This window comes from Mesocricetus auratus, unplaced genomic scaffold, assembly GCF_017639785.1.
Source record: "Mesocricetus auratus isolate SY011 unplaced genomic scaffold, BCM_Maur_2.0 Super-Scaffold_100021, whole genome shotgun sequence".
In the NCBI taxonomy this organism is placed as follows: Eukaryota; Metazoa; Chordata; class Mammalia; order Rodentia; family Cricetidae; genus Mesocricetus; species Mesocricetus auratus.
The window spans coordinates 503,816-527,220 of record NW_024429202.1 but is presented as its reverse complement, the minus strand read 5'-3'; the positions used below and the strand labels follow the sequence as shown (position 1 = coordinate 527,220).

Sequence of the window (23,405 nt, the reverse complement as noted above, 5' to 3'; positions counted from 1 at the left end):
TAGTAATTGCAGCTGTAATCTTTAAAACAGCAAGAAAGCAGCAACTATTTCCAAAAAGAGGCATTAGTCTGATTTACTTTTAAGATATTGTACAACAAATATAACGTATCTACCAACATGGTAAGTCTCAAACTCTTTAGTCAATTATAAATCAGTATACACAACGTATATACATATTAATATACACATATATTTAATATACAGCACTTATCAGATAAAAATGTTGACACAAAATCCTTAGCAGCCTATGAATACAGAAACATGAAAAAGACTAAAAGTCTACTAGCAGTTTTAAGACAACAGTGATTGGTGTGTGCTTTGGCAACACACAAACTAAAATAGGAAGAACAGTGACCAGCATAGAGTGAGGATCAGGGCTGACACAAGGCACACAGATCTTTGAAGTGAACATTCAGGTGTCTACAGAAGGAAGTAGAGAAGTATTCTTTGGCCTTTTGAGATCATGTAATACAGTTGGTCAAAACAAGATCCTGCTGATATTACTGGCATGAACCATCATACCATACCAGGCTATGGAAAAGTTTTTTGAAAAAAGGACCAGGAAATAAATATCTGGGGCTGCAGGCCAAATAGCAAATTTAATCCAAATATTTGTTTTCAACTTTTTTTATTATTATTATTTATGAGATAGGGTTTCTCTGTATTGTTTTGGAGGCTGTTGGCCCAGCCTGGCCTGGAACTCACAGAGATCCACCTGCCTCTGCCTCTCAAGTGCTGGGATTAAAGGCGTGCGCCACCACCGTCCGGCTTGTTTTCAACTTTTTAAATACACAAAAACTAAACTTAGCTTGTACAAAACATGGTCCACAAGCCACCTTGCTCAATGTGGACCAGGATACAGTCTACCTCTGTGCAGCATGCACTGTGGTAATCACAGCCACGTGAGGTCCACTGAGATGAAACTGGACTTTAACTTGTGTTTATTCTTGGCTAAAATGGTCACTCTCGAGGTACTATGACACTACAAAAGATAAAGCGGAGTGGCTGTAGACTACTGTGGCTGTGCTCTTACCACACACAAGGCCCTGGGTTCTGTCTTCAGCACTGAAAAAGGAGAGTGGCTGGAAAAATAAGACTGTGATGGGAGAATAGATGCACAAGAGTGACAGAGAAGAACGTTCAGTGTGACTGAAGGGAAATGTAGGAAGTCATGGAGGTGTGGGTAAAGTCTGCGATGAACACTGGAAGGCCCTTCTCATAAATCTAAAAATCTATTGTTTGCAGTAGGGTTTATTCCTGGGTCTTGCCCTGATGAGGCAAGTGTTCTACTCCTGAGCCCCAAATTGAAATGTCTTGATTCTGGGCCTGAAGGCTGCAGGTGGGAAAAGTTAGTAAGACAAATCTAATGTGAAAGGAAGGGGAAGGCTGACATAAATGACAGAAGATACAACTGAGCTGGGAGTGGTAAAGGCCAGAAAGGAAGGAATCAAAATGACTTGACAGTTAAGAGTAGAAGGAAAATACAATGGCCACCATTATGCCTGGCCAGCCTTTATGCTATATTGTGGCCACCACAATGGCCATACTTCATTGTTCTTCAAAAATGGACCACTTACAGTGATTTCAATTTAAAGAAATATATACACACCTGTAGAGGTTCAACTCTCTGACCTGCGCTACTTACATTTTGTACTTAGATCAAAACTAGAAACCCTTATTATTCACAAATTTGTAGACTTTTGACAACACTAAGAGCTAGCCTGGGTTTCACGACATGTTATCATTCTAATAAGGAATGATATTACACACACTGAGAGTTCTAATAACAGTTACCTTGTCCCAGAACTAAACCCATCAATTCTCTTAATCATGATTTTATATATATTTTATCTAAAGGATCTATATGATAGTAGAATAAGGGACTCTCAGCAACTTATATCTTACTGTAATGTCAAGGATTCATGAAAGAACTATCTTATCTTTACAAATTTTCAACTCTGCAATTCCCCTGCTTAAGGAAAAAGTAAAGATGCCAGAGAAATTTTTGATGTTGGTAGCAATCCACACAATTACAAAGTGTAGGTTTAAGGCACATCCAGATAAGAATTGGGTCTGCCCAGTACATACTGTCTCACAGACTACTAGGCAAAAGTGAAGAATCTCCTTTGATAGCATCCAACAAAAGGAGTTACTGTGTTAGCTTTGTACTTTTTTTTCTACGTTTCATATCCTTTTTCTGCTTGAAAATAGGAGAATTCAAGAAGCACAAGTCTGTGAAGGGATCCCCTCTTCTTAGTTTCCTGTAAGTAAAGATTTTAGGCATGATTACAAATAGAGCAGTATTAATTCAGCATAGTATTATTCTAAAAATATGCCAGGCTTAGTCCTCAAATATTATTTGCTCACAGCTAAAGCCCTTTTTCAGCCCTTCTGTTAAGAGTCGATCATTACAGTCAAGTCCACACAGTACTTACGAAGCGAGTGTTGGCTCTTTATAGCTTATGATGGTGGTACACCTGCGCTTAGGCAGAGGCACTGCTGGGCTGTCTTTACGCCTTCTTGGAGACAGAGACAGTTTCCTAATTTTCACTACAGGATGCATCAGGATATTTGTGACATCCTTTAGGCTACAACCAGGTGACTCTTCAGTCTCAGGTGGGATATCTACAATACAGTATTTATTGAATATAGATCCAAGAGACAAAATCCACAGAAATAAAAATACGCTCAGTTACATATTTTAGATATACAAAATACACTTCATGATCTATGTTTTAAAAACTTCCTCCTGCGTTTTCTTCTTTTCAAGCCAGATTATGTAAACTATGGAAGATGTAAAGAACTTCTAGCTGCAACAGAACTATTTACCAAAACTTAACTTTCTTCCCCAGTAGCTTAGATGTTATGAATTGGTTTAAAGTAGCAAATTGCATTTTAGTCACACTTTAATACTTAGAATCATCAAGGTCCCAGTCTCATTCAACACCAAAGTTTGTAACACTGTTGGAGACCCACTGCCTACAAAGGTCCTTCAGTACATTCCTTTAAACATACAAGAACTCTCCATCAGTCCATGAAGACCAGGATAAAATGTGTTCCCTCTGGTGCTACTGTTACAAAACTCAGATGTCCTTTATCTCACAGCTACATCTATTGGGAGGCAGGTACCCTATGCATAGTGAGAACACTGAAAGACAATATTCTACAATAGAGTTTTTTAACTACAGAGTATCTAGGTGTCAGATACTCTCCTGTCACCATTAAACATATACAACAATTGCAGTATTAATAGGGTAGACTACCTCCAAGCAACAGGATTAGACTGGCTGTTATATTCTAGAATGCTTCCTAAACCAGTGTTTATAAACCCCCAGGAGAATTTATAAAGACACTCAAATTCTAATTCAAGGGATAGGACAGAACCTGTGATTATGGCTGTTTTCAGGTAATGTTGCTGGTGGAAGTCTGGGGTCAAACTATCTCAGTGTTTGTGTTCTGTTTGAAACAATGTTTTCAAAAGAACACTAAAAGTGTTAACAATAGTTAAGTCCTATGTTACTCAATTTCAATAATTACCAACAGTTTGTCAATCCTGCTCAATTTATTCTATCATTAAAGTATTTTTATTTGAAGTAGAACAAACAGATTAATTAAGAAAAAGAGAAACAGCGACTGAAAGCCGAAGGAATACTCATGATACATAGTTTAAAAATAGACTCTTGTAAGCTACACTGTCTAGCTGTTCAACTAGGAAAGTTGATTCATTGTTTCAGGCTTTAATATCCCAGTTAAGCAAATCAAGCATGCTGACTGAGCTGTTACAATGTGACATCATTCTGAAGATAATAGGACCTGACAGCATGGAACTATTGCCACTGGAATCAAATTCCCAAAGGAGTCTTTTTGAGTAGGTGCAGGCTGATGACTAATGCTGAATCACTTTGATAAAAGCAAGAGTTTCTGACCTAAGTTTTCAGCAGATGAGAAAAGAATTTCTTCTCACAAGCTCACATTCAATTAGAAAAATAAGCAATGGTTCCTGTTAAATATATAGTAAGTCCATTAAAATAGGTTTTTTTTGTTGTTTTTTAAAATTTCCAGGTGATCACAAGTGTAAAGAAGATCTTTTAATTCAATCCAACCACAACCTGTCCTTCACCCTGCTCGAAAGTCTCAGGTCCTGTAAGATTCCTATTTGTTTAAAGTAAGACAGAATAACACAGCCATGTTTCCATTTTCCACCTCTACCATTTAATCAGGCTATAACTTCCCCTGCAGAGAGCACATAAGGGAAGTCTCTAGCCTCTCCCAGAGTAATGTGTGGCAGGTATAGCATCTAAGAGCACATCAAAACCCAGGCAAATAAGCACACTTACCGGTAGGAGTTTGGGTTGGCGTAGCCTTCTCTGTATCTTTTTCATCCATGTACTTGAGTCCTCTTTTAGGCAGAGACCTGGTAACTGGTCTGTCTGACTCTCGCATGTGGTCTTCCAAGTGCTTGTAAGGAGGCTGGTAGGAGTCGTCAGACTCATCCTCAGAGGCACTCAGTTCCAAAGCACTTCCTTCCCTGTGGCTGCTGTTGGTCTCTCCACTGGAATCATTGCTCCCTTTTTGTTGGAAAGGGGTGAGGTGAACTCGCTCTTCCAGATTAAAATCATATGCGTCACTGGCACCGGCAGAACCACTCAACTTTGTGGGGTGCACAGTGTGCTCATCTCTGCCTTTGCTGCCCTTGCACCTCACTGAGAGTTTTGATCTGCATCTCTGGTTGCCTCCTCTTTGCTCTGCTCTTCTTTTTAGTGCATGGTTTTGCTTACTTTTCATTTGTTCGGGTTTAGATGGCAAAATGACTTCTTTCGTCTTAGCACTCTTTCCTGGGCAAGTCAGTCTAGGGGATAAATTAACTTGGTCTTTGTTCCACAGACAAACATTTTGTTCTACATTTTCAAGTCTGTACAGAGTTACAACTGGGTCTTTACACACACTTCTAACTTCCAAAGACTGTCCCACTCGATGATTGGCTTCACAGTCTTCCAAAGCAGGGGAGCGACTTACATTATTAAAAGCTTTCTTTATGGGGCGACGGAAAGACACAGTCCTAGGTAAGATATCATCAGTAGACTTGACTTTACCTGAATCAAAATCACTCCCCAGTGTGTCTGGAGGAACAGGACTTGGTTCTGAACATTTAAGAAACAAATGAGGAACAGTGTTATGCTTCAGAAATTTGCATTCCAAGAACATTAGAATTGAAAGTTGCAGCAGTTATTCAATACTCTATTTACTATAAGTAAAGAAAAATGTAGAAAACTCAATAGTCACCATCTATTTACTCATCATTGAACAACCAACAGCTTACATCAGCATTTAAAAATACTGTGGGAATGAAAAGCCATGTGTGGTAGCTCATACTTGGGAGGCAGATGCTGAACGATCAAGTGAGGTCCAGCCTGTGCCACATAGCTCTAGGCCTGCTTGGGCCACAGAAAGAGACACTGTTCCAAAATAAAACAAGAACTGAAGTCTGGTGTCTGTCTTTAATTCTAGCACTCAGAAGGCAGAGGATCTCTTTTGAGTTCAAAGCCAGGTCTTCATATGTGAGACCCTGTCTCAAAAGAACCAAACACTCCCCACATAAGCAAATATACACGCACTTCGTATATAAGAGGGGTTTTATGTACTTCTGGTTCAACAGTGTAAAGAAAAAGGAATAACCTCTCTGTTTAATCTCTAAGCACAAAGAGAACTTCCAATTCTAAAGTGAGATAGTAGAAGTTAAATTATATTTTGAAGGTGACTAAGATTTGGGTAATGGCTAATTATGCATTTCAGATAAATATCTTCTGTATTTATAGGAACAGGAGGGTTTTCACCTGTTTTTGCTTACTCAAATTACATCCATTTTGTGCATGCTCCCTGTCAATCACTTCTGGTAAGATGCTTTACTTCTGAGGCTACAGAAAATGAATTATGTTCCTAGGCTACAACAGTGTTACACTAAGACAATATATGTAAAATGCTACAGTATATAGCAGTTGACTGCAGCTACAACACAACCATAATTCCTCCTTATAGACCTGGCACGATGAATAGGTATGTTGCTGTTGTTTTTCCTGACAGGGTCTCAACTGTGCACTCTAATGGCCTTGAACTTTTGACCTCATTGCCTCACTGTGGTTAGCTTTATGTCATCTAATCACAAACTAGACTCATCTGAGAGTAGGGAGCCTCAATTGAGAAAACGCCTCCATAAGATCAAGCTGTAAGTAAGTCTGTAGAGCATTTTCTTAGTTAGTGCTTGATGTGGGAGGGCCCAGTGCACTGTGGGTGGAGCCACTCCTGGGCTGATGGTCCTGGGTTCAATAAGAAAGCAGGTTGAGCAAGCCATGAGAAGCACCCTCCATGTTCTCTATATTAACTCCTGCCCTCACTGCATTTGATGATGAACTGTTATATGGAACTGCGAATGAAATAAACCCTTTGCTCCCAAACTGCTTTTGGCCATGGTGTTTCTTCACAGTAATAGTAACCCTAACTAGTACATTCACCCTCCTGAGTGCTAGGAATATAGGTATAAGCCACCCCACATGCTTTGGATAGGTTATTTTTTATTTTTATTTTTTTGGTTTTACGAGACAGGGTTTCTCTGTATTGTTTTGGAGGCTGTCGGACCAGCCCAGCCTCGAATTCAGAGATTCCACCTGCCTCTGCCTCCCGAGTGCTGGGATTAAAGGCGTGAGCCACCACCGCCCGGCTGGATAGGTTATTTTAATCCTGTATCAGTCTATGTAAAATAAAGTTACTTTGAGCAGAATAACAGATAAGCAGACTTAAGAATTAAAAAGGAAGAAAACGAAAAAAAATTCACTAGTTTACTTATTCACAAAAATCAGTAGTTTTAGATTTTTCTACCCAACTTACCTCTGGTTTGGAATGGCCAGCCATTTTCTTCAAGAGCAGTTTGCCTTATAGAATAACAATGAAAAACAGAATCTTAGCAATTGCGTAAAAAGCCAACATTTTCCCAGGCTGTACGCTTGTTATATCATTTCACAATTGCAGTCCAAATCCACAGACCTTGTTCCCTATCACAGAAAACCAAATGCTGCTTATATGAGGTCAGGTCTTTAACACAACCTCATGTCACAGAAGGAACAGTCAATCCAAACTGTCTTGAAGTTCTTAAGAATAAAGTTTGCCGCTCAGCTCTTCAGGACCTGACAGCACTAGGGGAGCTGTCATTTGGTGACAATATATGCTTTAATGGTATCAACTATAGATTCTTCTGAAACTGGTTCTGCCCATTTTCTTTTAAACTCAGATTCTTTTTTGCTTCATTAACCAAGTTTTCTTGTGCTCAAAACCCGTTATTGACAATTTGCGATTTTACTCTTTGTATATAAAAACTTTCCAGTTGATGCTATAAAAATTAAAATATAGGTTTGGTAAGAGTAGAGCTAATGATTATTTTGAAATCTAATAAAAATCTGATTACCTTATCTCATCTAACTTCATTTGTCAGATCTTAAAATCCAACAGATTTAAAACGAGTACAGTTTAACAATAATCTGTAGGGCTAGAAATTCATAGTATTTATGGCTCCTTCTGTAAGACATGGACAGACGTGAGAGAACTACAAAGCATTGTCTATGGCACTCTTGGGTCTAACTGCCAATATCTGGGAGTACCGATGTCCTCACAGCTGCGGGGGGGAGTTGCTTTTGGCACAGTGATGCAGGCCAATAGTCCAAGAACACTGAAGTATCCAATAGTACATGGGCAGCCACAACTCAGTGCCAGCACCGCCAAGGCTGAGATCTAGGTGGAATGAAGCCATATTCTTTAGCTTTTCTAGATTTTTATTTGTCATGAGCTAAGGTTTAGCCATATAGCCCAGGTCATCTTTAAACGATTGTCCTCCTATATCAGCCTTCCAAGTTTTCAATCTATAGCTACATATGTTAGTCAAACTCACCAAATGGTGTAAGAGCTGAATCGTTCATACTGGCAAAGAGAAAATCAGTTTTCTACAATGAAGATCCAAAGGGTATATCAACTACACTCCAGGACAGTTCGAGAACACTAAACAGACTTAGTGGTATTTTTGTGAACTTTTTGTTTTGTTTGAGCCTTTTTTTTTGTCTTACTGGCTTTTTGACTGTTCTGATTTTCATTTTTGTGTTTCTTGTTCCCCCTCCACCTTAAGAGAATGAACACAAAGTTAGTTAGGAAGGTAGGATCTCATAGTTGGGGGAGGAGTAAATGATCAAAAAAAAAAAAAGAGCTGGGTATTTTGGTATATACAATAAATCTCAACAGTTCACGAAAGAACAAAAATATCCACAAAGAAAAGGGAAAAGGGGCATCTGAATCAGACCTGATCAATAAGACACAGGTATTAAACAGTGATAGTTCAACCCCCTCACAATAAATTGGTCAGTTTTTAGGTCTGGAAAAAAAATATTAGTTTTAACAATGACTTCTTACCACAATGAAAACATGACATACCAAAAAACAAAAACAAAAAAACCCTACTGAAAGAAAACAGTTCGTGAGTTTCTAACTCTAGTCATTAAAGCCACTAAACAGTAGGAAAAGAAAGCTCTAACTTCCCACATACAACAATATTTTAATATCAAATTCTCTTAAGTATACTCCTAGTAGAAAAAGCCTCAGACTATAAACACAAATGATGTCAATTTCCTTTTACAAATGGAGGAGTAATAGAAACAATAAAGACTTGGCACTAACTGTAAAGTCTTCTCAGACAAGTCGCGGATGGTGATGTCACTACTGGAGACCACTTCTGAGAGAGATCCTTTCGGGTTCTGTTAATATATTAAGTCAAAAGAAAACACCATTATAGTTGTTTACTGCTATGAAGTATGTACATGCATTCTGTATTATGAATGCATTGCTGAATAAACATATATGCCTGCAACAACAATAATACATAATTGCTGACAGTCAACAGCACTGCCATGCAGTTTCAGGGGCTAGGATTCCAACACTGCCCTCTTATAGCTTACATTCTAGTATAAAGAAAGAAATTTTAAAAAGGGTCTAGTAAGATAGCTCACAGACAAGATTCCTTGCCATTCAAGCCTCATAATGTCAGCTGGGTCCGTGAACCCCATGGTCACCACCTGAAAGTTGTCCTCTGATCTTCACACGCACACTGTGGCAGCCCGAGTGCCCCTCCTCCCAATGAAAAAAGAGACACGTGTCTGATTTCCAAGGTGAAAAGTGCTATAAAGGCACTATCAGAGTGAATCTAGAGCAACTACTGGAGAGCTCTATCACGCAGTGACTCTGACCTGAAATGTAAGAACTAATCAGCTATTGAGGAGCTGGAGGAATTTTGAAAAAGCAGTGGAGACAGCAAATACAAAAGTTGTGAAACAGGAAAAGTCATAGCTGAAATGCAAGAACTGAGAGCAGCAGGAGGCACACATACACCAGCCAGCTGGCAAGAGCCTTGAGAGCTATGACCGCGAAGGAAAGGTTAGTCTAAGTGTGATGGAAACTCACTTAAATATTAAGTAAGGCAGTAAAAAGATGTGTTTGACCAACATGAAGCATGGCTTACAAGGATCCAGAGTGGAAAAAGTTGGGAGGTCACCATGGCAAACGCCTGTGGGTGTGGTGGTAGAGCCTGTGGGATGGCCCCATAATAAACCATGCATAACCCCAGGGGTCTTTGGCATATTCGGGGTTAAGCAACCTGCCATGGAGTTTCTGCCAATGGTTCCCTCATTCTTAACATTTACCAAATGAGAACACTTGGAAAGAAAATTCCATGTGTAAGGCCTGAAGAGGGAGAGAGGAGGCGGCGCTGACAAAGCAGGTTTGGCTAGAGTGAGTGCACAGGCTACTTTACTGAGACAACGAGCCGTAACTGGAGAAAGACTGAGCCCAGCAGCACAGTAATCTCAGCAATCTGGTGCTGAGGTAGAAGGAAGACCAGTGTGAGGCTAGCCAGGTTCTAGACTGAGTTCTGGGCTAGCCTGAGCTATACATAGAGCCCACGGCCCAAACTGGAACTAATATGTACGCAGATAAAAAATACGGAGGAAGGCAGAGGTGCACAGCGTGCTTGGGAACCGGAAAGGAAGGAGCTGCACTTTGTATCAGTCTGTTTGGGACGCTTTCTAAAATCAAGTGGTAGCTCTGAGTGTGTACATCTGCACCTGTGTTCCAGCTTTGATATACGAATCTGAAAGTCAACAAAAGACAATTATATAACCATGGGAGGATATCACATTTGTCTGGGGCAACTGGCATTTACCAATAAAGAAGCTGCCAACACAGGAAACTAACACGGAACAGCAAGGAAGCAGGAAGGAAACCCAGGGTGGGTAAGATAGGAAGAAGATGAAGAGATTGATGCTTCCAAGCAGAGAGACTTCTCTTGCATGTCACTGTAAAGTGAAGGAGCAAGGGCAAGCCACACGTTGCCATGCATGCAGGCTTTGGTGATCTTGACACATAACCGAGAAAAGTAAGGACAGAAGTCATGTCCACGCAACTGAGACAGGGTTTTACTATAAAGACCAGGCTGGCCTTGAACCCAGAGACCTGCATGTCTCTGTCTCTCAAATGCAGGGGTTAAAGGTGTGAACACCACCTCTAGCCACCCCCCTCCCATCTCTGTTCTTTTTTTTTTTAAAGTTGTGTGGTGAGACAAGAGATACTGAACACTACACCTCTGGCTGTATGTACTAATCCAATAGAGACATAGGAAGGAAAACAAATACTGAGGATCCAAATTCTCATGGGGGTGAGACAAGAAATATCTGACGCTGTGTGTGTGTGTGTGTGTGTGTGTGTGTGTGTGGGGTAACCAGAGCAGGAGACAATGGGAAAATATAAGCACATAGAACAGGTTTGCACATTCCTATTGGAAAGATGAGTCCCAGTGGGAACACTTAGAAGAGTTCCCAATAAATTTGACTTTTGAATTTAATGAACACATACTGGTTTTATTTTACATTTTTTATTTAGTCCATGTGTGTATATATCTGTTGAATATATGCACACGTGGCCAGAAGAAGGCGACAGATCCTTCCAGGCCTCTGTGGAACACATGACTTGTGTGGGGAGGGATCCTAACTGAACATTTAATACAACTGGGATGAGAATGAGTTCTGATGAAAGTTTCAATCTGGTATCAAATGGCTAACTTTGAAAGTAGTTACATTATTCAAGACAAAGGAGAAGAGAATATTTAGTTGTATAGTAGCAGCATAATTAAAAAGATTAACTATGGGGTTAGAGATAGCTCAGTGGCTAGGAGCCACGCACTCTCTGCTTGGTCTCAAGCACCCATGTTAGATGGCTCATAAGCGCCTGTACTTTCAGCCCTGGGGAGTGGGGATCTGAAGCCTCTGAGCTCTGTGGGCACCTGCAATCATGTGCTCACACCCCCTTATACATAATTAAAAATAAATCTCAAAAATATAAAGACTTATTACAAAACACAGGGAACTACTAGAAAAAGTTAGTGAGCACATTGACTAAGACAAGAAGGAAATGTCTTAAAAATTTCCCTTTGTCTCTACATTTAAAATATTATTTATTTGGTAGGTAGGCATGCTATGGGGAGTCAGTTCTCCTTTTCCACTATCTGGGTCCCAATGATTTGACTCAGTTCGTCAGGCTTTCATCAACAAGAGGCGAATACCTTTACCCAATAATGTCTCTGGCTCCAAATCTTCACTTTTTTCACAATTACTTTTGCAGCATTGGGGATGAATAAACCTTATGCATTCTAGACAGGTGTTCCTTCCACCCTTGAGCTACAGACCTAGACCAAGAAGACCGTCTTATACTAAAACATCTTAAATTGGGCACGGTGGCACACATTTAAACCCACCTGGTCTACATATGGAGACCATCACAAACCAACGAACAAACGAAAAAGCACTTTCTACTGTTGAACACTGAAGAACAAGTAGAGTGGCTCAGAACAAGCTATACACATAGATACATGACAGAAAAAACAAAACAATCCAAGCCCTTCTTTTAAATGCGAAGACTCTACAGCGACTAGTAACACATAACTAACTGAAAATACTGGCAGCGTTAAAGGCTGACAATAGTAGAATTTTCTCCCCACCGCTTTGGGGTTTATGCCACTGAGCAGCCACTGATTATTAGTTCTTGTAATTTCAGCAAAAACTCCAGAAAGCAGGGGCTGGAGATGTGGTGTAAGAGTATGCAGTGCTCTTTGGAAAAACCCAAGTCTGGTTCCCAGTACCCATCTCAAGTGGCCTAAAATTGCCTGTACCTATAGCTCCAGGAGTATCCACACTAACATACATATGTCCAGACACACACACACACACACACACACACAAGATTAAAAACAAAAAGAATCATTTAAGAGCTCTGGGAAGCATCAGAGAGATTCAGATGCTGATAGGCTGATCCCCCTAGTAATTGACTGAATAAGGGGGAAAAGATTTAAAATGCTGAAGGAAAAAAAAATCTTTAAAATGTAATCTAAATCTTAAAAATCTGTTCCAGAGATAAGGACTCACTGCGCAGCTCAGGTTAGCCTATAACTTGGGTCTTCCTGATTTAGCATGCTGAATTCTGGAATCACAAGATCACAGGTGTGCAAGACAACCAGGAAGAAATAGAAAGGCAATTATTTTCTATGCTGTATACTATGTACATATGTGCGAGGTTACACATGTATGTCACATATGTATCTAACACCTGAAAGTTGTCTGAACTTATACACACAATCTAAATAAATGTAATAAATTATTTTTTAAAAAGTGATTCTCCAAAGAGCACTTATAAAGGGTTTTATAAAGCTGCACTTCTTACACCAAAACTACATAGGAGAGCTTTGTAATGAGCATACCTGGTCAGTTTCTTCACTTCGTTGGGAAGTTAGCTTCTTTTTGACTGTATATAACTGACATGCAAGGTAGTAACATTCTCTTCTCAGCTGTAGGATGATATCTTGGGCTTCTCTCACTTTGGATTTTTCATTTTCCAAAGCCAAAACTAATAACCTGTTGTTATCTTGGTAAGTTTTCAGCAATGTAGAAGTGTTAGCTATAAAATAAAAATTTCAATTATGGCTGAATGCATAAGAGAGCTTGCTAAGCAATCAGAGAGGCCCAGAGTTCAAATCCCCAGAGCCCATATAGAGCCAGGTGTAGCCAGGCAAACAGGTATCCCCATCACTGTGTGTATAGGGCAGGAAGGAAGGTAAGGTGTTGGAGGGGTGTAGAGACAGTAAGAGATCCTTTGCAGGGGAACAGAACAGAGAGCTATAGCAAGGCTCCAGAACTTCTCCTCTAGCAACAGACTGCACGCCCTTCCCCCCAAGAATGCACACTACACAAACAAATGCCACACTAACACACAAAAATAAAGACACCACAAAAATCTCTTACTGGGTACTTGGCATGGTGCAACAATAAAGGACTTTCGTTTGCCAATCTCTGTCAAGTTTTTATTCCTTTTCTCTTTCATTCGCTTCTTAATGTCTTCAAGACTATCTTGAAAGGACTTTTTCTGACACCTCTCCTTAACCATCTTTGTCTATGAATTAAAAAAAAATTATCATTTCTCAGATATTTTCAAATATAAAATTAAGGAATGAAAACAGGCTGTTCAAAAAAGAAGGAATTAAGTAAAGACTAAATTGTAAACTTACTTCAAAAAAGGAAATCATAATGATTTTTTTACCTTTAAAATATTAGTAATAGTCAGGTGTTGTGGCATAATCCAAGCTGCTAAGAAGGCTAAGGCACTCGAGTCATGATTCATGCTTGGGCTACTTAATAAAACTAATTTCAAAAACAAATAAACAAAAATAGACTTAGAATCAAGCCCATCATACGAAAAAAAAAATCCTATGTCATTCGAGTAGGGGGAGGTAGTGGCACACGCCTTTAATCCCAGCTCTCAGTAGGCAAAGGCAGGTGGATCTCTGTGAGTTTGAGGTCAGTCAAGGCTACTCGGAGAAACCCTGCTTTGAAAAACCAACCTCCTCCTCTTCTCCCGTCAACATCATTCATGTTTCTGACAGTCTTATCTTCTGCCATTTCATAGGAAAGTAGTGATTCCAGAGATTGTCACCTATTCATTTTTTAGTAGATCCTCACTGGAGGTATACAATGTTCTAAGCATAATGGGCTTTGCTTATAATTGTTCTGGAACAGGTACTGCTGTTATCCACGCTGGTTTTGAACTTAAGAGCTCTAAGGTTCCCAGCCTCCTGAGTATCTGGGACCATGTATGTGAGCCACACACTTTAGTGCTGGCCAGCCTTTAGTGTTTAGGATTACAGTATTAGTTCAGAAGCGATTATATAGATATCTAGGTTTCCGTTTAGCAGCTTTTCTCTAATTATTAATTTGGGGCAGAGGACACATGTACTCACATTAAACATCAATGTGCTTCAAATAAAAGAGACATGCTTCAGCATGTCAGGCTACTTTTCATTGTTTGTATGCTAGACTACACCTTCCAGATCTCAAAATTGCAAACTGTTGCCGCCCACAATGTGCACATATGATTTTCACCACAAAGGACTATTTTCATTCATCTCTTCTTAGTTAAATGCTTTCTTGAATCTTTTCCTTTCTTATTTTCTTTATGACTTATTTTCCTCCATGCATATCTGAGGCCTTAAATAGGTACTGTAGATCTCGACATTTCATCTCTACCAATATACGTACGACAGAGCGGAGAGGGGTGTCTAACAGAACAAATGCAACTACTTTTTAAAAGTACAAATGGGTTGAGTAAGCCAGCGAGTCTATCACCACCAAGTTTTTAAAATTTGCCCTGGGGATGTCCGAGCGCCACACAGATTGAGTAAAGTTGATTGCAGCTCGTGCGTGTGCACCCCCCCCCCCCCCCGCGCAGGGAGTCGAACCCGACCTTTGTGCACGCTGGGCGGAAACCTGTCAGCCCCTGCCAGACGCCTCAAAAGCTGCCCCAAGTCAGCAGGCTAGAGCCGGACAGGAAGAGCGCTGGGCGGCAGCCCTGCCTACCGCGGGGCGCGCGCGGCCGCGAGCCACTCGTCCGGTCGGCCGGGTCCCCCGGTGCCCACCGCCCGGCCCGCCCCGTACCTTGGCCGCTCAGGTCCGGGCGAGCTCGTCCGGCCTCCCGCTCCGGCTCCCGCTGCGCGACGCAGGCTACGAGTATGGCAGCCACATTTGAAATTCTCCGCCGCGACTGCGCATTGGCTGGCTGCAGGCCGTCCCGACACGCCCCGCCTCGGGGCGGGGTCACGTGACACGCCTGCGCGCGCAGCTGCGGCTTGGGGCGGAGGGGAAGGGTGGAGCCGCGCGTACTTTCGAGAGGCGGAGCCACCGGAAGCTTTGCAGTTAGTTCTTGGCTGCGTTCTTGACTTCCTGTTTTGGGCCGGGGGTGTTGACGTGGGCCTGAGAACCCAGCTCTCTGGAGGCTGCGGCAGGGGACTGGCGAGTTGGATCGGACCACTGAAGACTGAAAGGCCCCGGCCTGGCTTGACGGGGGCGGCCAGGCCTCGCCGCTCTGGGGCTCGTGGGCGCCCCCTCGTGGCAAACATTCAGCCAGCATTGCCGCTAGCCCGCCCAGGGCTCTGGCTGATGGCTCAGACTGGGCTATCTAGGTTCAACCTCGGGAAAATGCGGGAAAGTTCTGCGCATGAGCCTGGCTGATTCAAAGGAAGAAACTCCAAGTGACAGCCCGATTTTGTCCCAAGCGTTTATTGACATTTGCAGTCGACTGCGGCATACCCCCAGAACAGACGTTCTAAGTGCAGTTGACTGGGGCAGAGGATTGAGTTTACTTAAGGGGGGTTAAAGAATATTGGCTCAGGGCCAGGATCGGTTTTTAAAAGGACTTCCTGGGGAACAACCTAAGTGACAGTATTAGTTCCTGAGAATAGTTAGAGAGTTAGGTTTAGGCATGCTGGGAAAATTGCAGCAATGGTCACACATCAGTAGATGTAGCGTGTGATTCTTGGTCAGCACACACAAAGAAAATAGGGGAAGGTGGCAGCGGGAACCCCACAACAAGAAATTGGAAGCCTCAACAGTTGCATAATCTGCTTCATAAATCGTATTCTTGACAGACATTAGTAACCAAACAGAACTCTTGTTAAACCAAGAGGAGCCATCATAATTCTGAAGAAAGTACCGGAGGCTTCAAAGAAAAGTTATGTGAATAACTATTGGCATTGACATATGGTAGCATGCATCGGTCACATCACTGTAGTGCTGAAGTAGCCTGACTGTGCCAACTGTGAATCCATGCCCTTTGAAGGTGTTGAAACCTACCCACCCATTTTCTAACTGTTGGCAAACTTAAAAAGTTCTGATGTCTGAAAACGTTAGAGCTGAGCGGAAGATGACTACTCTTTGTGTGGGATATCTTGAACTGTAAGAATCGCCTAGGGAACGCATTCCTGGAACGTTGGCATAGGAGCTTCTAATTCACCTTTTCTCCTGCTATTTCATGTAGCTGTTGGTGCTGGAGATCTAACATTGGACCTTGATTAAGGGAGGCAGTCACTCCGCTATTGTTTAATGTTGGGTCGTAGGTGCTGCAGCAGAGAGAGAAGCTCACCAGGATGCTTAACCTTCATTTTTTCCAAAAGAGAAAAAGGGTAGAGCCTTCTTAGAAAACGCTGACACCTGGCTAGCTTACTCTAGGTACTTTATTCAAACAATTATAAGATTAATTGGGGCCGAAAAGATTTCCAATTACCAAAATAATCTTGCTCTTGCTGCTCATGAGAGCAGAGAATCCACACACATCTCAGCCCCTTTGGATTATGGCTTGTCAGTTCTGTTAGAATGTCTTAGGACCAATGTTGGTGCAGCTGCAAGCTCTCCCATAATGACAAGTGCAGACAATCCAGGGAAATAGCTTTTCAAGTTTAAGCAGTCTCAAAACATTTTTTCAGCCTCTACTCATGATGTCAAACATACCAAAGGGTTTGCTGAAACATTGCTCTCAGAGCCAGACACAAAGGCTTTACTATACATTTCACTTACAGCTGGACACAAAGGCTTTACATATACACTACACCATTGAGCTACATCCTTAGCAAAGGTATCTGGTATTTTCAAATAGGCGATTCCAATGAAGGGTGTCCACTGACTACTGTTTAAGCAAAGCTAAAATCGAGTACCAGCAGCTGTAGGGACAAGGGCTCATCTAACTTTTTATAATAATTAACTATATTTTGGTCTCAGGGCTTTGAATATGCTGGATAAGTACTCTATGGCTAGTTTATATATGCAACTCTTGTTTTGTTTGTTTGCTTACTTTTCTGATATTAATGACGGAGCCTGGGGCCTCACACACACTGGGTGGGCACTCTACCATTGAAGTATGTTCCAACTAAACTATCATGTGGTATAAGCTGCCTCATTCCTGCTCCGTGCTTCAGGTCCCTTATCTGTAAACTGGAGGCAGGAGTGAAAGGATCCCAGGCTTCTGGGCCCTAGATACAGTCCATGAATTCATCAGTATGAGCTGCCTAGTCTGCTGCTGGCACAGAGATAAGCTTTGTGTTTCAATGTCCTTGTCTTTCCTCAGGAAGTTACTTTTTCTTTCTCTGGTAAGAATGAATTCAGGTGATGGCTCACTTACTCCTAGCCCTTGGGTTTTTGAGGCAAGGCCTTAATATAAGTGAGCTGACTTTGAACTTGTGCCTTCTTTGCCTCAGTTTTCTAAGCAAGTGTCACCAAACGTATCATTTCTCATCCCCAATATTTAACACAATTTGAACAAGAAATACAGGTCTTTCACTTGTTTGGTTATCGTTACCCCAAGGAATTTCATGTTGTTTGTGGCAATTGTAAAGGGTGATGCTTCTCTGATTTCTTTCTCAGCCCTTTTATCGTCTGCATATAGTAGGGCTACTGATTTTTTTTGAGTTGATCTTGTATCCTGCCACTTGGCTGAATGTAATTATCAAATGTAGGAGTTTTCTGGTAGAGTTTTTTTGGGTCACTTATGTAAACTATCATCTGCAGATAGTGAAAGTTTGACCTCTTCCTTTCTAATTTGTATCCCCTTGATATCCTTTTGTTGTCTTATTGCTCTGGCTAGAACTTCAAGTACAATATTGAAGAGATATGGAAAGAGTGGACAGCTTTGTCTTGTTCCTGATTTTAGAGGAATTGAGTTGAGCTTCTCTCCATTTAGTTTGATGGGGCTGTTGGTTTGCTATATATAGCTTTTATTATGTTCACAGGTATGTTCCTGTGATTGCGGATCTTTTCAAGACCTTTATCATGAAGGGGTGTTGGATTTTGTCAATGGCTTTTTCAGTGAGATGATAATGTGACTTTTGTTTCTCAGCTTATTTATATGGTGGATTACATTGATGGATTTTCGTATGTTGAACCATCCCTGCATGCCTGGCATGAAATCTACTTGATCATGGTGGATAATTGTTTTGATGTGTTCTTGGATCCAATTTGCCAGTATTTCATTGAGTATTTTTGCATCAATATTCATGAGGGATATTGGTCTGAAGTTCTCTTAGTTGTGTCTTTGTGTGGCTTTGGTATCAAGGTTATTGAAGCCTTGTAGAAAGAGTTTGGCAAAGACCCTTCTGCTTCTATTGCATGGAATAATTTGAGAGGCATTGGTATAAGCTGTTCTTTGAATTTCTGGTAGAATTCTGCACTGAGGTCATCTGGACCTGGGCTTTTTTTGGTTGGGAGACTTTTGATGACTGCTTCTACTTCCTTAGGGGTTATAGGTCTATTTAAATTGCTTATCTGTTCTTGATTTAATTTTGGCAAGTGATATCTATCCAGAAAATTGTCCATTTCCTTTAGATTTTCAAATTTTGTGGAGTACAGGTTTTCAAAGGATGACCTGATGATTCTCTGGATTTCCTCAGAGTCCATTGTTATGTCCCCCTTTTCATTTCTGATTTTGTTAATTTGCATGTTCACAGTGACTCTGCTGTTTTGTAAGTTTGGATAAATGTTGGTCTATCTTGTTGATTTTCTCCAAGAACCAACTCGTCATTACATTGATTCTTTGTATTGTTTTCCTAGTTTCTACTTTGTTGATTTCAGCCCTCAATTTGATTATTTTCTGGCATCTACTCCTCCTGGGGGAGTTTGCTTGTGTTCTAGAGATTTCAGTTGTGCTGTTAATTCTCTAGTGTGACTATTCTCGTTTCTTCATGTAGGCACTTAGTGCTATGAACTTTCCTCTTAGCACTCTTTTCAAAGTGTCCCATAAGTTTGGGTGTGTTGTGTCTTCATTCTCATTGAATTCTAGGAAGTTTTTAATTTCTTTTTTATTTCTTATTTGACCCAGAAATGGTGCAATTGCATGTTATTCAGTTTCCATAAATTTGTAGGGTTTCTGCAATTTGTGTTGTTGTTGAATTCTAATTTTAACGCATGGTGGTCTGATAAGATACATGAAGTTATTCCAATTTTTTTGGTACCAGTTGAGGTTTTATATGTTGCCAAGTATGTGGTCGATTTTGGAGAAGGTTCCATGGGGTACGGAGAGGAAGGTATATTCTTTTGTATTTGGACGGAATGTTTTATAGATGTCTGTTAAGCCCAATTGGGTCATAACTTCTATTAGACCCTTTGCTTCTTTGTTAAATTCTGTCTGGTATTCCTGTCTACTTGTGAGAGTGGGATGTTGAATTCTCCCACAAAAAGTGTGTGAGGCTTTATATGTGATTTAAGTTTTAGTAATGTTTCTTCTATGGTAATAGATGCCTTTGTATTTGGGGCATAGATGTTCACAATTGAGACTTAATCTTGCTGGATTTCTTCTGTGATGAGTATGAAATGACCTCCTTCATCCCTTTTGATTGATTTTATTTTAAAGTCTAATTTGTTAGATATTAGGATTGCTACTCTGCTTGTTTCTTGGGTCCATTTGATTGGAAAATCTTTTCCCAACCTTTAACTCTGAGGTAAATTCTGTCTTTGAGGCTGAGGTGTATTTCTTATATGCAGCAGAAGGATGGATTCTGTCTTTGAATCCATTCTGTTAGCCTGTGTCATTTTATGGGCAAGTTAAAACCATTAATATTAAGGGATATTAATGACTATTGATTACTCCTTGTTTGTTTTGGAATGGTTGGTGGTGGTGGAATTGTTTGAGAATTTCTACCCCTTTTTTTCTTTTGGCTGTTGGTAAAGTGGGATTATGTTTTTCTGGTTGTAGTTAACTTCCTTGAGTTGGAGTTTTCCTTCCAGAACTTTCTGTAGAGCTGCGTTAGTAGATATGTATTGCTTAAATCCAGTTTTGTCATGGAATATCTTGTTTTCTCCATCTATAGTGATTGAAAGCTTTGCTGGGTATAGTAGTCTGTGCTGGCATCCGTGGTCTCTTAGTGTTGGTAGAATATCTATCCAGGACCTTGTGACTTTCAGAGTTTCCATGGAGAAGTCAGGTTTAATTCTGATAGGTCTGCCTTTATATGTTAGTTGACCTTTTTCCTTTAATATTCTTTTGTTATTCTGTACATTTGGGGTCTTGATTATTATGTGGGGAGGGAACTTCTTTGTGGTCCACTCTATTTGGTGTTCTGTAAGCTTCTTGTATCTTCATTGGCATGTCTTTCTTTAGGTTGGGAAACTTTTCTTCCATGATCTTGTTGAATATGTTTTCTGCTCCTTTGAGGTGGGGTTTTCTTCACCTTATTCTATACCTATTATTCTTAGGTCTGTTCTTTTCAAGTGTCCCATATTTCCGGATATTTTGTGTTAGGAATTTGTTGGATGTAGGATTTTCTTTGGTTGATAAATCCATTTCTCCTAGTATATCTTCAACACCTGAGATTCTCTCTTCCATCTCTTATATTTTGTTTGTTATGCTTGCATCTATAGTACGTTACCATTTGCTCAGCTTTTCTATTTCCTGCATTATTTTGGAGTGTTTTTTTTTGTCTCTATTTCAGCTTTTAACCCTTGTACTTTTTGAATTGTTTCTTGCAATTTTTGCTTTGTCTTTTCCTCCATTTCTTCCATTTTTTGGTTTGTTTTTCCTTCTATTTCTTGCACTTTTTGGTTTGTTTTTTCTTCTAACTCTTTAAGGGATTTTTCTTTTTGAGGGCTTCTATCATTTTCATGAACTTGTTTTTAAGGTCATTCTCTTCTGCTTCATTTGCATTGGAATGTTAAGTCTTGCTAGTGTAGAGTCTCTATACTCTGTCGGTGTCATATTTGTTTTTCTGTTGCTGAGTGTGTTTTTGTATTATCTCTTTCCCATCCCTTCTAGTGGGTGCAGAAAGAGCCTTTTCCTTGCCTTGGTGGGTAGGGGACCAGGGTTCCCTTCCGGTGGGTGCAAGCAAGTCCAATACTCTGGTAGTTCTCCTCTTCCTGGTCCTGGTCCTGGTCCTGTGTGTGGAGAAGGAGACTAGGGTTCTGGGGTGCTTTGGCTCCTGCTGGGAGGGGGAGACTCAGCGGCAGTCCCCAGGCACTGGAACATGGGCCCAGAAACAGGCCCAGGTTTGCCTGGCCCCGTGGATGGAGCTTGTTTGTTTATTTTAAAGAAAGATTAACTTGGAAATGTGAATGTTGCTCTTGCAGAGGACCTGAGTCTGGTTCCTAGCACATATTTCAGGCAGTTCACAAATACCTGTAACTCTAGCTCCAGGAGTTCTAATGCTGTCTTCATGAGCACCAGCGGTTACCTTTGTATGGCAAATGGTAGTCACTCAGATAGAATGTGCACATATATACATAAATAAGAATAAAACTAGACCTTGATAAGATTCTTTAATAGTTATCATGCAGTGTGATGTACATTCATTGGAATAGCATATGCATGTCAGAAACTCTGTGACCAAAAGTTTTAAGAAACATGTCAGAACCAAACTACAACAAATTTTCAAAACATTTTGCAATTATGTTTTGGCACCTACTTATATTGGCTTGCTTCTTTCTTTTACTCAGCAGTAGCAAGCTATGAAGAAGCTATTCAAGTGTACAGTAGTTGGACAGGCTACAGGAGGGTACCACTTTTAGATTGCTTATAGGTTTCACCTGTGCGTTCCAGAACTATATATAAATACTTCATACTCTAACTTATTAGACCTCAGGATCCTTGTTTTATACTTTTATTTTAGATGGTTGCATTTTTCATCTCATGCCAAGAATGTAAACATTTATTTGAATTATATGGACTGATGCTGACTTTTTTTTTAATAGAGTCTCATTATGTAGCCTTGCCTGGCCTGGAATTGGCTATGTAGATCTGATTGGCCTAGAACTTATAAAGATCCTACTGCCTCTGCCTTTGAGTGCTGGAATTAAAGATTTGGACAACCACATTGGGCTTCTATTGTGACTTAAATGTGTAATCTTCCCTATTGCCTCATGTGCTTGAACACATTGTCTCTACATGGTAATGCTGATTAGGAGATTGTGAATCTTTACAAGGTGGGGCCTAGCTGGTGGAAGTAGGATAGTGGGGTGAATGTGTGAGTGACAGCCCAGTACTGCTTCAGGTCTGAGCTCTCTGTGCTTCCTGTCAGTGTTGCATACAATTACTACACCCTCCCACTGCCACACACCCAGTCGGTCACTATGCCTTTCCTGCCATGATTAGCTGTTGGCTTCTGAACCATGAGTTAAAACAAATCTTTCCTCTCTTAAGTCTCTTCTGTCATTTATTCTATCACAGCAACGTAAAAATACATAATATTCTGATAACAGCAAGCTCTGTGCCAGGGTATGCTTGTGCTCATGATATGTCTATGATGGTCATTGTTAAGAAAATAGGTTTTTCAGATGAAAGAACTGACATGTAGTGTGGTCAGTATGTTAAATGTGAAGCCAGGTATAGACTGACAGGCTGACTGCAGGACTGTGTACTTACTCAACATGATACAGATGTATTTATACATAAATGGGTGTGTTTGTGTGTTTATTTAGTTGGGATGGTGCTTTGCTTGCATGTATGTGTGTGCAACATGTCTGGTGCCTGCAGAGTCAAAAGAAGGCATTAGCCCCATGGAGCTGGGTTTGTGGATGGTTATAAGGCAACATGTGGGTGCTGGGACTGAACTTGGGTTCTTTACAAGAACAGCAAGTGCTCTTTACTGTGATCTACCTCTTTAGACCCAAGGAGTGTTTTTCTTTAAGGTGATATTTTCTTTTTTGGGAGGGGTGTAGAGTGAATGGATGAGGAAACGGTGTAGGAAGAAGTAGTGGAGGGGAAATCATGATTAGAATATATTGTATTATAATATATTGAATTGCCTGAATCATAAGAACTCTGCTTGGCAAATGAATGGAACTAGAAAAAGCCATCCTGAGTGAGGAAAGCTTGCATGTTAAAAAACCAAGTGAAAAATCAGCCCTTCCAGGCCCCAAACTCCGGTGAGCCCAGCTTCAGGAAAGACATCAGCCCTTCCAGGCCCAAACCTCCGGCAACCCCAGCTTCAGCTTAAGCTTCGGTGTCAGCATCCCCAGCTTCAGCTT

At 40.7% G+C, this 23,405-nt stretch overlaps 1 protein-coding gene across 1 annotated transcript; it reads right to left on the bottom strand.

Moving 5' to 3' along the window:
• On the bottom strand, window positions 1–15,190 carry Sgo1 (shugoshin 1). The gene is made up of 8 exons (XM_005072422.3): window positions 15,063–15,190; window positions 13,377–13,524; window positions 12,836–13,032; window positions 8,713–8,789; window positions 6,883–6,926; window positions 4,338–5,141; window positions 2,436–2,625; window positions 1–2,261 (listed from the first exon to the last, which is right to left on the bottom strand). Exons 2-8 carry the CDS (start codon window positions 13,516–13,518, stop codon window positions 2,150–2,152), a joined length of 1,566 nt encoding a protein of 521 aa, XP_005072479.2. The 5' UTR covers window positions 13,519–13,524; window positions 15,063–15,190; the 3' UTR covers window positions 1–2,149.
• Window positions 15,191–23,405: the final 8,215 nt, after the last annotated feature.